A 13,859-nucleotide genomic window follows, 5' to 3' on the forward strand; every position below is an offset into this window, starting at 1 on the left:
TTTAAGGTTCGAGGCTTCTAGACTCAGCAGTCGCGACTCGAGTCTTGTAGTTTACGCCTTGAAGCTTAAATTCATAACAATAATTCAACGCCATTGAATATCGTATTGGTTTCGCCAAATTACGGGAAAATTGTTGCCTGAAATACGGGACAACCCGTAAAATAATGGTCACCCTACTTGCACGTATCATGTATCAATCAACCCAATGCCTTGTGGATAAAGTCCGCATTTTATACCGTAAGTTATTTTTGTGTAACTAAGGTTAAATAGGTAAATAAACTCAACTCTCAACTGAATCGCAAGGGAATATAGATTGACTAGCTAAAAGTACTACGGAACTGCAAAGTTTTGCAAATTGCGATAATGTTAGATAATAAGTAGCTAAGCCTAAGCCAAATATCTACAAGTAAGCGTGAAACCCGAAAAATGATTCAAATACATAAAAGCGTATATTTACCTAAATTTTAAAAAAAAATGACTAAGACTAATTATCTAGTTGCGTACCTAAGAGCTATTTTAAAATGTATGTCCCATTGTTTTACCAACGTAAGTTATTGGTAGGTACTATGAAATACTGAAACATTAGTCAAATGAATTATCACAAATTATTTGCTAAGTTTACAGTTGGTTTATAGATTTTTATTGTTGGTAGGTAAATACCTACGTACTTAATAACTTTGCCATGGTCGGTTGCCACTTTTAATTTATTATTAATATGGAAGGTGGAGGCAAGGAATATAATCTCCATGGGCAGAACTGTTGCAAAAGTGTCCAACTCTCAGCTATAAATTATAGTTCCAAATCTCTCCAGAGTAGCGCTAGAGTATCTAAGAACCTAGGCGTTATTGACGGAGTGAAGTGCACTGTGACTTGTTTTTTTTTTTCAGATATTCTATATATTACTATACTATATATTACTATACTATATAACTGTCCTATTCTATATATTACTATACTATATAACTGTCCAAGCTTTTTATGACATTAATGAATTTCTTAATTTTAAATGTAATAACATAATGTAGCTTAAATAATATTAAAGTATGATTTTAATTTATCCGAATAACTTAATAATTTTAACTTGTCATTTTTATTTATTTGTATTTGTATCCTTTTATTTTAATCGAAAGTAGATCAAGTAAATATTTTTAATTTAATTTAATTTAATTTCAACTGTGTATTTTATTGCTGACATGTAAAATTGTATATTTTACCAATAAATGAGTATGAGTATGAGTATGAGTATTGTAGCGCCACCTATTTAAGGTTTTTTGACGGTCATTTTTGGTACCGGTGGTGAGATTCTATTCCTTACCTCTACCTTCCATAATTATTAAGGTAAATAAAGATACAGATAACAAATGATATGGACATGTAATATAGCTAAACTGCATAAGTTAATAGCGCGGGAAGTCACAGATTAGTTTTATAGTACACAGTAGGTTTTTGTTTTAATACACATTTATTAGATACGTTATTAACTAGGTAGGTACATTTAGTGTGTGATGTCACGTCTGTGAGTTGATGACGACTAACACGAATATTTTTATTATAAGTTTATGATTTTTTTTATCAGGAGAATGTTTCTGAAATAAAGTTTTTAGGTAAGAATATTATATTATAATTTTAACATCTTTTCTTTTTTTAGGGTTCCGTAGTCAACTAGGAACCCTTATAGTTTCGCCATGTCCGTCTGTCTGTCTGTCTGTCTGTCTGTCTGTCTGTCCGAGGCTTTGCTCCGTGGTCGTTAGTGCTAGAAAGCTGAAATTTGGCATGGATATATAAATCAATAAAGCCGACAAAGTCGTACAATAAAATCTAAAAAAAATATTTTTTTTAGGGTACCTCCCCTACATGTAAAGTGGGGGTGAATTTTTTTTTTCGTTTCAACCCTAGAGTGTGGGGTATCGTTGGAAAGGTCTTTCAAAACTAATAGGGGTTTTCAATAAACATTTTTTGATAAAGTGAATATATTCGGAGATAATCGCTCCGAAAGAAAAAAAAATTGTGTCCCCCCCCTCTAACTTTTGAACCATAGGTCCAAAAAATATGAAAAAAATCGTGGAAGTAGAGCTTAAGAAAGACATTAAATGAAAACTATAGCGGACATGATCAGTTTAGCTGTTTTTGAATTATCGCAAAAAGTTTTCCTTTCATAGTAAAAATACTTACTTTAATTAGGTACTGATTATGCAAATTTGCCTATTTGTTTAACTCGGGTGAAATGTACCGTTTCATCCCTTGGTTAACAATTTACTATACTTTAAGCTCCAGTTTAGCTTATTGTGACGGAAGAGTAACTACGGAACCCTACACTGAGCGTGGCCCGACATGCTCTTGGCCGGTTTTATTTTATTAATAGATAGTATGCACTAACTTCCAGTGATCGGTTTTTAGGGTTCCGTTACGTACCTGAAAAGGAAAAAACGGAACCCTAAAAACGCTCACACTTTGTTGTCCGTCGGTCCATCTGTCTGTCAAGACCATTTATCTCGGGAATGCTGGAGGTATTGAGTTGAAATTAAGATCTACTACCGTCCGTACGGAACCCTCGGTGGGCAGGTCCGACTGCGACTCGCACTAGTTTTCTTCTACGATGGACTTACCTACAAGTCCAGGGTCATTATTATACGAAGAAAAGTCTTGATAGCGTGATTCAGGCTTTTTACTACAAAGAACAGCGCCATCTAGCGTGCTATTCGTAAACTTCAACTAAATTTTTAAGAAATCTGAAATTCTGAAGGCCTGCCGTGGTGCTGTGAACCATTTCTTTCGTTAGTTTGTCTGGCTGCGTAGACAAGATGCCAATCGTTCACGCTCCGTATCATAGCGTAGTTATCTCTCTCTATCACTCTTCCATATTCGTGCAACACAGCCAGTTGCGTTTCGTTCGCTACGGAGCGTTAATGATTGGCATCTTGTCTACGCAGCCTGTTTGCCTCTTTATCGCTCGAATATCCTCTAGCGGTCCACCATACAAGATAAACTGGCAGTCAAATTTGAGTCAATATTATTAGTCTGTGCGGAAAGAGAAGAGTCGTGGATGTATTGGGCCCCATACCTTTCACGACTCTTCTCTTTCCGCACAGACTCTATAATCAGCCAAATACTATTGGTCAGTCAATTAAGTATAAGTACGAACAAAGAAAACTATACTCATCCATGAGTGCTAGTACTATCGTAAGACGAAGACAGTATGATTCTCTCTGTCTATGTTTGAAATGAGACAGTCCTGGGCCAAACTACATGTATATAAAATAAAATTGAATTTGTTGTTTTAAAATTGAAATAAACAAAACAAAAGCAATTCTGCAGTTCCATTTAAGAATTATTTAAATTCCAATTAATTAGTTCTAGTATTAGGACCGTGGTACACAAGAGGTTAGAGTCTGTGCGGAAGTTTCACTCATGGAAGAGTGAAAGAAATACAAATAACTAATTTTAAATTTTCGCGGTTGGTTCGCTGAGGTTTAATCTTGCAGGATTGTGACGCGGAGCACAAAACTTAATAAAAACGTACCAGTCTGTGCTAAAGTATCTTCTTAGAGAGAATCGTGAAGTTTATTTACTATATACCTACATAAAACAGCGCTAACATTAAATTGATACCAGACTCTACCATGGGGTTCTTGGGGGTAGGTGGGTTCGCCAGTATTGTAAGGAATAATAAAAAAAACTCCTACATTATTGTTACAAAATTTATTCTGAAATAAAAATAACATCAAGCTTTTTAAAATTGACAATTCATGTGAAAATAATAACTATAAATTGTGAGCACAAAATTCACATTAGGAAGAATAATTTCACAATGCTTTAGTTCACAATGTTCACATACATAACAACAAACATGGATTGAATCTCATGGCGTAACAGAATGCTCCCCAGCGAGCTCGTCCGCGGTCGGCAACAGAGCAATCTACTACAAAGCCTAAAACCTCGTTTCATAAATTAAAATCTCGAGAGCACCAAAACAATTTTTACTTCGAATGTTACAGAATAAAATAGTCACAAAAATAAACGAACTTATGTAATAAAAAGTAATCCGCATTACAAAAATAATTACGAATATATTAAATCAACTCAATATTGGAATTCTTGACAAATGTATATTAAAAATGCAAATTAATTATGCAGTTCCTCCGTTTAAAGTGTTGAACACACAGTACCTCGTAATCCTTATCAATATATTCATATAAACAACATTTTAACCTATTACATTTATTTTTACACTTTAGGAGATATTTTACAACCCTGTATCCACTATACTTTTATATGACAGTACATTTTGCTATCCAAATCATGACTTGAGAAAAGAAACGGCACATTTACGTAGAATATACCTACCTAACAACTCAACGCAACACATTTCTTGACGAGTCTTGTTTTCATTATTATCAAGACTGGGGTATAATTTTCTGTGAATGATTGGTAAAATATTTTTAAAATTTCGAAGCAGGTACAGATAGGTATAGTTTGTGCTCTGACTCGTTGACAACACAACGTTGTATAATAGTTACATCAATATAGGAAGAATAAAATGAAAGACTCGTTATGTAGTGGAAAGACTGAGATACAACGGGATGAGGACAACCTTCATTGAACTAGGTCTAGCCCTGACGTGCACTTCAAATGTTCGTCACTTCTCCAAACCTTTACAAAAATATCTCCCACAAATGGTTTGCGACGTTTAATTATGTCATGGTGTAATTTTACAGAGATAACCCGTGGGTTGCGTAGGAATAGTCAATACAATGTTTTCTTCTACAACAACTATTTCGTCATGTCAGTGTCGAATTGTAAACGCTTTCAGAATATGCAGTGATGGCCGTTTGGCGTCTCGGTTCGGAAGTGCAGGTCTATGGGCTACCGGGCGGGCTTCACTTGGCCTTGGCGGCGGCCTGGCGCTGCCTCAGAGTTTTGTTCGTGTTCTGATCCACCTCCGGCAGATCGGATTCTTCGACGGGCGCTTTCTTTACTGTTGACAACAGAATATTTTTTTTGTAAGTACATCAAATTAAATAACTCTCTATTCAATTCAAATACTGTATTGTGTATGTAGGATAACAATATTTTAGGTTTATAAATCTTACCCTTTTCTTTTTTAGGTTTATCTTTCTTTTCCTTTTTCGGCCTGTTCAGGGCCAACTGACGGGCCTCTTGCCTCTGCTTTATGGCTTCAGAGATGAAGTTGAACATGAGATAAACCTGTAAAAAAAGTAAAAATACATTACTCATATTTAATTCTGATTATATGTCCCATGTATGCCAATTATGGATTATAAAAAAAATACAATGTGGAAAATCTTTATGCTAAATGAATTCAGACTTGTATGCAGAAAAGATATGGCAGTCATACCTGCATACATAAAAAATAATTTGATTGACGTCGTACCAGTCTTATTTTTGACGGCCAAAGGTACTCACAACAGCCCGCAAGGTATTTTTTTTATTTTAATAGATTAATAAAAATGTGCCACAAATGTGTGCTACGTCCTAGTTTCAGGACACTGAGTCGTTAATATATGTAGCGAGTATTATAGTTGACTCAAGTAAAATACCTGGAAGGAGACGAGCAGCGACAGCGCGCCGACGCGGAGCAGCAGCGGCGCGGCGCCGGCCAGCCCGAAGTAGAACGTGAGCACGCCCAGCACCAGCGACGCCAGCCGCACCAGCACGAACACCGCGCCGTTCATCACCCGACCGACTGCAGAACATCACACTATTAGGCGGGTCCAGGTTAGAGCGAGCATACGCGCGAGGAGATTGCCTCGCGCGTATGCGCCTATTTACGATCGGTTGCACCAAACCGTCTGCCACCATCAAAACCACCGAGCTTACAGACTAAATTCAAAATTTTGTTGTTGAACAAAAACTCATTTCGCGAGCAACTATAAAATAAACGATTATATGGATGCAATGATAAAGTCCTGCATTAGCAATCTAGTGCATCAAATTTCTACAAGAAAGATGATTTTTTTATATTAATTTCAATTGTATTTTTTTATTTAATGCTTGTTAGTTACAAGGTGTAATGTTTTGAAAAGATGTGTCCTGCCGAGTTTCTTTCCGGACCCATATTAGATTACCCTCCTACAATTTAGAAGGGACTTAAATCTTCTCGGGTCAGAAGTGTAGGGTTAGAGCTCGCGTAGCTTTATTGGACGTTCATAAGCGCCTTGTAATATGCCTACTTGAAATATAAACTATCTTTATCTAAAACGTTTGCAAAATTTAATTACATGAAAAGTACTAACAGTGCGAGCATCGTTCACGACGGCCGTGCTTTGTTAGTGACTAAAAAAAGACACGTGAGTGTAAACCATAAAATTAGTTTAATGTTAACATGTCTCACGACAGTTTAATTTCGGTTATTGTATGAAAAGTGTCAAAATACTCTGCTGAGTGACGACGGTAGTTAGTGCAAATGGCCCTCAGGGTCTTACACGCTGCGACTTCTTGCAGAGATACATATGCGAGATTGCATCGCGACCAGTGGCGTAGCTAGGTGACCAAGGCCCTCCCCCCCCCCCCTCCCCCCGGTACCTACCGGTAGACAGTGTAGACACCGGCAGTAGTTAATTGCAGTACCGCTACTGACTGACTCACTACTCTATTGGTATAAAAAGTCGCAGAGTGTAATGGGCCCTAACTACAAAGTATAGGATATCTCAATAAAGACTGCACGATTTAAATATTGTGTATTTCATTTTTTTCGTGTATGTGACAACTCTGAAATTTAACAGCTATGATTGTTCCGATTAATACAAATGGAATTACGCAAAATAAGAACGTGTTATCATTGTGAAAACGCCCATGAAACAATCGATTTAATGCAACAACAATTTCCAAATCGAATGATTTAACGCCGTGCAATTTCTTTCTTATGGGTTTTGTGGAATCTCTGGCTTATGTGAATAAACCCTTCCAAGCCAAGATCCAACGCGTTATCAGTGAGATAGCCACATTTTCGTCAAAAACTCATCGAAAATTTCATGGAAAGAAAGAAAAGAAAAAATAGCCGGGTCCACACAGAGCAAGCATACGCGCGAGGCAATTTCCTCACGTACAATACGGCCAGTGTAGACGTGCCTCGGCCGAGCGCGTATGCTCGCTCTGTGTGGACCCGCCTAAAGGCCTGTCATCAAAGCCTTCTGACATGTCTTCTTTGTAATGCAATATAAATATCACAATTTACTCAAAAAATATGTATTTTTAAACGAAAAAGTGCACTCTTTGTCTCTTATTGAGACACCCTATACAAACAAAGTAGTACATAGGTGTACATAATACCTCACATTTGTTGTTCTACTTTTCTTTATGAAAGCTAACGTGTCTTCCCCTAGACACTGACGTTTTGTATTACGTTCACATAGTAAACTACTTAGTAAAATGTTTTATCTCACATTGAATTACTAGATCAAATCAGTAACTGCATTGCATACTTAAGTGATTTAGTTTAAACACCGGTCAACATCTTTCGATCCATTTCGAAGAACATCCTCGATAGTTCCAAATGTGATTGGCCCAAATTTTAATGTTTCATTCTCACGGGAGTTTTTCAAATACAGCATTGTGCAAATATGTGTAAAACTTACATTTCTCAATGAAGTCCTCTCGCTCGCCCCTCAGGATGACGTTAAGGCGGTAGGCGTGTGACACAAACTCAGCTACGGAGTGCAGGACAACCAAGCTGACGCCAACACGCTGGAATCTTGATAAAAATACATTTATATCAGTTACTTATTCTCTACGACTAATCTGGCCTAGCAGGTAGTGTAGTGACACCAACCCTTATTTGTGTGATGAACACAGGTTGTTCCTGAGTCATGGGTGTTTTCTATGTATTTATCGCCTAGTATCCATAGTACAAGTTTTGCTTAGTTTGGGGATAGGTTGATCTGTGTAAGATTGCCCCCCGATTTTTTATTTTATTTATAGGAACATACAATTTGTTTGTTTTTATCTTATTAGCCGGGTCCACACAGAGCGAGCATACGCGCGAGGCAATTTCCTCACGCACGCACGCGCCGCCTCGGCCGAGGCACGTCTACACTGGCCGGTTTGTGCGTGAGGAAATTGCCTCGCACGTACGTGATCGCTCTATATGGAGCCGCCTATTGATAAAACAAGACATCCTAAAAATTTAAAACACAAAACAAGTAAATTAAATTTCCATAGCCACATAAAAACCCAAGCTACTCTGATATTGTTGTAATGTTTGCTCTTACTGCTCAGTGTCCTATTAAAATTATTAGAATTGAAAAGTAATATCAAACAGGTAAGATACTGGGAAGTTAAGGATAGATTATTGTGTAGTACCTACACTACACACTGTTTTGATAAACAGAAGTCAACAAGTATATTGTTAAATTGTCCAGTTCAACAACAATAACATAAACCGAAAGTAACATGATTTATTTACAAATTCAATATAGTAACAGTACACATTTGTAAATGTGCACTGTAATTAATTACACAAGACAATTAGAGATATGATTTTGACTGATTACATTAATTACACTAATTAGGTTTCTGATATGAAACTTACTTGAAGCCATAAGCCAGGGCCACCAAAGTGAATGCAATGAGAGCTTGGCGGATACGGCCAGCCCACTCGTCTTTCTTGATGCGTTGGAAGTACAGTTCGGGGAGAGTGTGGAGCCAGTATGCGGCCTGGACGATCCACCATAGTTTCAGAAGGAAGCTCATTGGGTGGTTAGGGTACCCTGAATAGGAAAAAACATTGAACACTACACACATATTAATTACCAGCAGTCTTTTGTCGGGCTTGCATACTGCAATGCACAGCTGACCAAGCAAGTCTTTAACTTAGAAAAATTATTATGCTCTTTCTAAACTGAACAGTGCATGAATGGGAGAAGATTTACATCAATTGGCCAGGTTTATTAAATTAAATAATCCTCTATTCTATATAAGAAACACTTGTAAATACAAATTTAGAAATTTAAGGATATATGCTTATAAAATGTCTCTTAGTGTAGTGTGCCTGTCGGCATAGGCCTCTTCCAAGTCTTTCCAGTGCTGTCCAGGTTTATCAGCCCCTTAATTAATCTGTGTTTATGTGAAGAACCAGAAAAGGTAATGTTTCTAAACATTTTAGCTAATCTCTGCCAAAAATGTATCCCTGATTTGTCCAGTTTCAAATTAAAAGAACATTAAAAAACAGATTTATTTAAAATAATTATTAATAATTGTTAAAAAAAAATTAATTCTGAAATTAAGAGTCCACAGCAAGCTCAGCTGAATTTCAACATCCCATACAAACTGAGTTTCATTCTCATTTTAAAACCATGTGTTGGATTGTAATGAAACTTTGCACATACATTGACATAAGGTATATATCTATGCCTGTAATTAGTATAGATGGCTCCAGTTTATAAAACAAATGAAATAGAGCAAAAACAAGTTTTGTATGAAAATTTAAATTTGCTGTATTTTTAAACTATGGTACCTGAAGGTAGATAAATAAATTACAGGTATAGATATACCTTATCCTATTGTATTACAAAGTGTCAGGGTAATCTAGCTAGTTCTTTTAAAATAATGAGAGTGTAACTATGTTTGTATGGAGAACACAGCTTGCTGCGGACTTTTAATATAATATTAAAATATTTCTAGATTGAAGAATAAATGGTAGAGATAATGAATGCACAGTTCCAACTCTAATTGCCAGCTGTGCGAGTTTGATATTTTGTCACATGGTTATGTAGAAGTAAAACAATAACTTAAAGTAAGACTTACCATCCCACAGCTGTGAAATGTTGAATGCAAATCCTTCACGAAGAATAGCATCACCTCCCCATAGCAAGGTCACCAAATGAAACACAACCAGCTGACCAGACTCATTCAGCGAACTCAATCTTGATTTTGACAAGTGGAACTTCTTTGATATTTTCTACAACAAACCAAAAAAACTGTACTTATACTGAACAATGTACAAGACTAGAACAGGGTAGAATAAATGCATAGGGGGCAACTTACGTCCAAAAAGTATTCCTGAAGGATTGCATGCATCACGATGCACACCAGAGAGTAGAAGAACACCGCGCAGGAATCTTTCCAACCCGCTTCGTACGAGAAAGGCTCACCCTTAGGATTTTCTCTCGTAGGCTCAACGCCACTGACATTATGGTGCAGACTGATGAATAAACTCGCGATGGGACTCGTAGACTGTAACAAATACCACAAATACAACGACCATAGCACAAAAAATGCTACAATATTTCAAGAAACATCGAAAATCTCGGCTTACGTGGCAACTGGTTTGAACTTACCTGAACCATCAGTCCAACCAGGAAAACCATAACCACACATGACACTATATCTGCGTGATTCTGAATCACAAATTCATGGCTAAATATAGGTGGGTTTTTGTTAGATTTTCTTCCAATTGCAGGCTTAACACCCATTTTTCCCGGCAATAACCTAGATCAGAGATATCTTGTCCTTAACCAACTGTTTTATACACGTAAGATAATTTTCATAAAACAAGTTATAGGTATTATTTTCCTACTTTTTCAAAACTAGCGTTATTTCCGTACCAATAAGCAGTCAATAAGAAAATTATATCGGAACAAAAATATTACTGACAGCGAATCGGCCGACGTGACACTTTCACTTTACGCACGTCAACAGCGCTGTCGTTTGTTGATTGTTGTGTTGGCACCTAAAATAGTCAATGAATGAATTATTTAATTTAAACTTTATTTTGTTAATATAAAGTACAAATATTTTACATTTAAAAATCAATATAAAATTAAACACAATATTGAACAATAATTTCTGTTGACAATTTATAGTATAAACTATAATCGTTAAAATCTAGGAAAGGAAACTGTAGTCAGGTTGGTTATGGTTAGTTCCACTCACGACCGAATATTGCATTGCAACATGCAAGAGTACTGATTAAGTAATCGTCCTTCCAGAATATTTTTGATTACGATAGCGAATTTTGTGTTTTACACAGGTTTTCCATTTTTTCTATTTACAAATCTACAATCTATAGTCTGGCAAACACTACTTGTCAGTCAGTAAGAATCAGGAAAATTATACTCATCCCTTTCTGTTGGGTGCTAGTCTTGGGTGCTAGTACTAACGTCAGACAAAAACAGTATGATTTTCTCTGTCTATGTTTGAATTGAGACATTTCCGTCAGTAGAGAAAAGCGGCAAATTTAAACAATGTAAGCGCGAAGGGTTATCGTCAAATCAAAGAATACAATACTCACAAGGAGGTTATCGTCCCATAGTTTTTTTTTTACTGACAAAGTATTTGACAGACATTACGGATATGAAGCAAATACTTGATAGCGAGATACTTACAATAGGTTTGGTCGCGTTTAACCTTATTTTAGTAAAGAGAGGCAAACTGTGAACCAAAGAAATTCAAAGAATATAATACTCACTAGGAGAAGAACGCTAACTCCATACAAAAAAATGTCCCTTTCAAAAGTTCGTTTATACTAGTGGCGCTCTCTTTGTATCTCAGTACTAAAATTGACAACCGGTTTAGCCTGGCGGCTTTTGGTAGGTAGTGATCCAGTTCTAGCTAGTGGTTCTGGGTTCGAATCCCGGCGACGGAATTTCTTTTTGTATTTTTTCATTTTTGTTTTTTTTAAGTTGAGGTTTTCAAATTAGTATTTACCAAAAAAGAAAAATATTGTCCCAGATATTAATCAAAATCACAGGCATCTTTTGTCCTAAGAGATAATAATATCTATATTTTGAAGTTTTTTCAATATAAAAGGTAACAATACAGTTTATTATCAAGTTATAAATATTTTTATTCCTATATATTAGGATCAAAAGAGCGTAATTCGTTCGAAAAATATACAATAGGCAGGAAAAAAGTCATTTTCTATACAAATTTATGTATCGGACGGGGCTTGTTGAACTAATTGTGACACTTCCATATAATATTACATACCTATATGAATTTTATTCAATGAGACAGGTCGGTAATTTCGGTTCATTATTGATGTGGGTACCAAATAGTTAACCTATCCTGTGCGTGTGATTATTATCTTTTGATTTTTTTAAGGCGTTATTTATGTTTAGGTCGCCTATTTTTAGCACATGTTTTAATTCCCAGATTACCTTCATAACAATAAATAGAAGTCATTAAAATATTCATGATAAAAACAATTTTATATATATACATATACTATTTATTGCATTTAATATAGCTTTTTATATATCTAAAACATGATCTTTGGCACATCTGATTTTACTCCACAATTGCAATTAGTGTAAATTTTAATCATATCACATATATCATGAATATATGACAGACAAAGTTGTTATTACATCTATCCGATTGTCGGACACTTTCTGCTCCACAGCTCAGTGCAGCGGTCTTGTTGATGGTCACCGGAAAACTACAACTAGTCGGAATTATGTGGCGGATCCGTGCCTTTTGATTTTGAGCCTTTCCAAGGAAATGATATGACGGCCAAGGATTATTTTCTCACGTTCACCCTCTAAAACAAAACAGTCACATTTTAAACAATACTATAACCTATGTCCCTAATTACTAACCTTGCTAAGAGCTACCAGAGTTCTAAATTGCCAGCTAAAACAATGTTAAATTTTGCATCTATGATGAATTTTGATTGTAATTTTGGATGCGATAGGGCGTCCGTAGGACTTCAGAGGGTGGTAAGATTAAATTTATGTATTTGAATTTGGCAATAACACCTATTTTATTTATAGATTAAAATATTTCTTACCTTGAATTAATTGTTGTTTCTTAGTTTAGTACAATGGATTAAACTTTAACCGAGTCTGAGCGGAGATACTGTGCGGTGGATTTTTAAGTTTAAAAATTAATCAATAAATCTATTTCAAGAACATAAATCGTTATTTAATCATTTTATATGAAAACAGATAAGTATTGAAAATGAAAATAGTTTTGCGTCAATGACTTTGACAGCATTGACATTGCAGTCTTTTGTCTATGTTCTAACCGGCCAGACCATAGACATACAATATAACGGCCAGACCCAAGTGCAAGGCTTTATGGAGGGTATATGTGCCTCTGACCTCCATAGATTTTATGAACATAGACAAAGATAAACTGAAATGGGTAATAATTTATATAAAATAATAATAATTTACATATGGTAGTGTGACATAAATCAAAATATTTGATAATAATGATTTTATTTGTTCCCAAAGTTGAATAGACAAAGTCAGATAGGAGCAATGTTGCTGTAGCAAAATAATGGGTTGGGGAAAAAGTAATTTCGGGTCTTTTTAACAGATGGTGTTAGACTTGTATGTTTCTAGTAATGATTATTCAGTGAAGTCATTCTATAGCATGTTTAGAAGTTTCGAGTCTATAGACTATTTTAAAGCGCGAATTAGTGTCATTTGTTTACTTATTCAAAAATTATTGCGTATTGATTATGGAGATTCCAGAAGGCCACTTTCGTCACATTTGCTTTTTTACTTTCGGAAAGGAAAACCAGAAGCCCAGGTTCATCGAAAATTATGTAGTATTTATGGTGATGACTGCTTAAGTGAACGCCAGTGTCAGAATTGGTTTGCTCGATTTCGTTCCGGAATCTTCGATCTTATAGATGATCCTCGCCCTAGTCGGCCAACCGTTGAAAAAGTTGATCAAATTCTTAATGAAATCGAGGTAGACCGACATATTTCATCTCGTGACATTGCTGTAAAAGTAAACGTCGACCATAAAACAGTTTTGAACCATTTACATAAGCTTGGATACCAAAAGAAGCTCGATACTTGGGTTCCACATGAATTAACATTGAAAAATTTAATGGACCGAGTTTCCATTTGTGAATCCTTGCTGAAACGAAACGAAATCGAGCCATT

General features: G+C 35.8%; 1 protein-coding gene across 2 annotated transcripts; it reads right to left on the bottom strand.

Moving 5' to 3' along the window:
* Nucleotides 1–3,684: 3,684 nt before the first annotated feature.
* On the bottom strand, nucleotides 3,685–10,672 carry LOC133519009 (translocating chain-associated membrane protein 1). Of its 2 annotated transcripts, XM_061852852.1 has the most exons (9): nucleotides 10,535–10,672; nucleotides 10,296–10,446; nucleotides 10,003–10,191; nucleotides 9,763–9,916; nucleotides 8,549–8,726; nucleotides 7,596–7,711; nucleotides 5,559–5,704; nucleotides 5,091–5,205; nucleotides 3,685–4,975 (listed from the first exon to the last, which is right to left on the bottom strand). In XM_061852852.1, the coding sequence occupies exons 2-9, from the start codon at nucleotides 10,428–10,430 to the stop codon at nucleotides 4,878–4,880; spliced, it is 1,131 nt and encodes a 376-aa protein (XP_061708836.1). In that variant the 5' UTR covers nucleotides 10,431–10,446; nucleotides 10,535–10,672; the 3' UTR covers nucleotides 3,685–4,877. The 2 variants fall into 2 exon arrangements, with proteins under 2 accessions (XP_061708836.1, XP_061708835.1); XM_061852851.1 differs by having other exon boundaries at nucleotides 10,296–10,655.
* Nucleotides 10,673–13,859: the final 3,187 nt, after the last annotated feature.

Source organism: Cydia pomonella, chromosome 6 (genome assembly GCF_033807575.1).
Source record: "Cydia pomonella isolate Wapato2018A chromosome 6, ilCydPomo1, whole genome shotgun sequence".
NCBI classification, from domain to species: domain Eukaryota; kingdom Metazoa; phylum Arthropoda; class Insecta; order Lepidoptera; family Tortricidae; genus Cydia; species Cydia pomonella.

Bases quoted from the DNA above. Each gene is read 5' to 3' on its own strand.
- LOC133519009 (XM_061852852.1), bottom strand. From the start codon at position 10,430: ATGGGTGTTAAGCCTGCAATTGGAAGAAAATCTAACAAAAACCCACCT. The intron at 5,705-7,595 runs GTAAGTTTTACA...GATGTTCTGCAG, and splicing joins AGAGGACTTCATTGAGAAAT to TCGGTCGGGTGATGAACGGC. The intron at 5,206-5,558 runs GTATTTTACTTG...CTTTTTTTACAG, and splicing joins CGCTGCTCGTCTCCTTCCAG to GTTTATCTCATGTTCAACTT.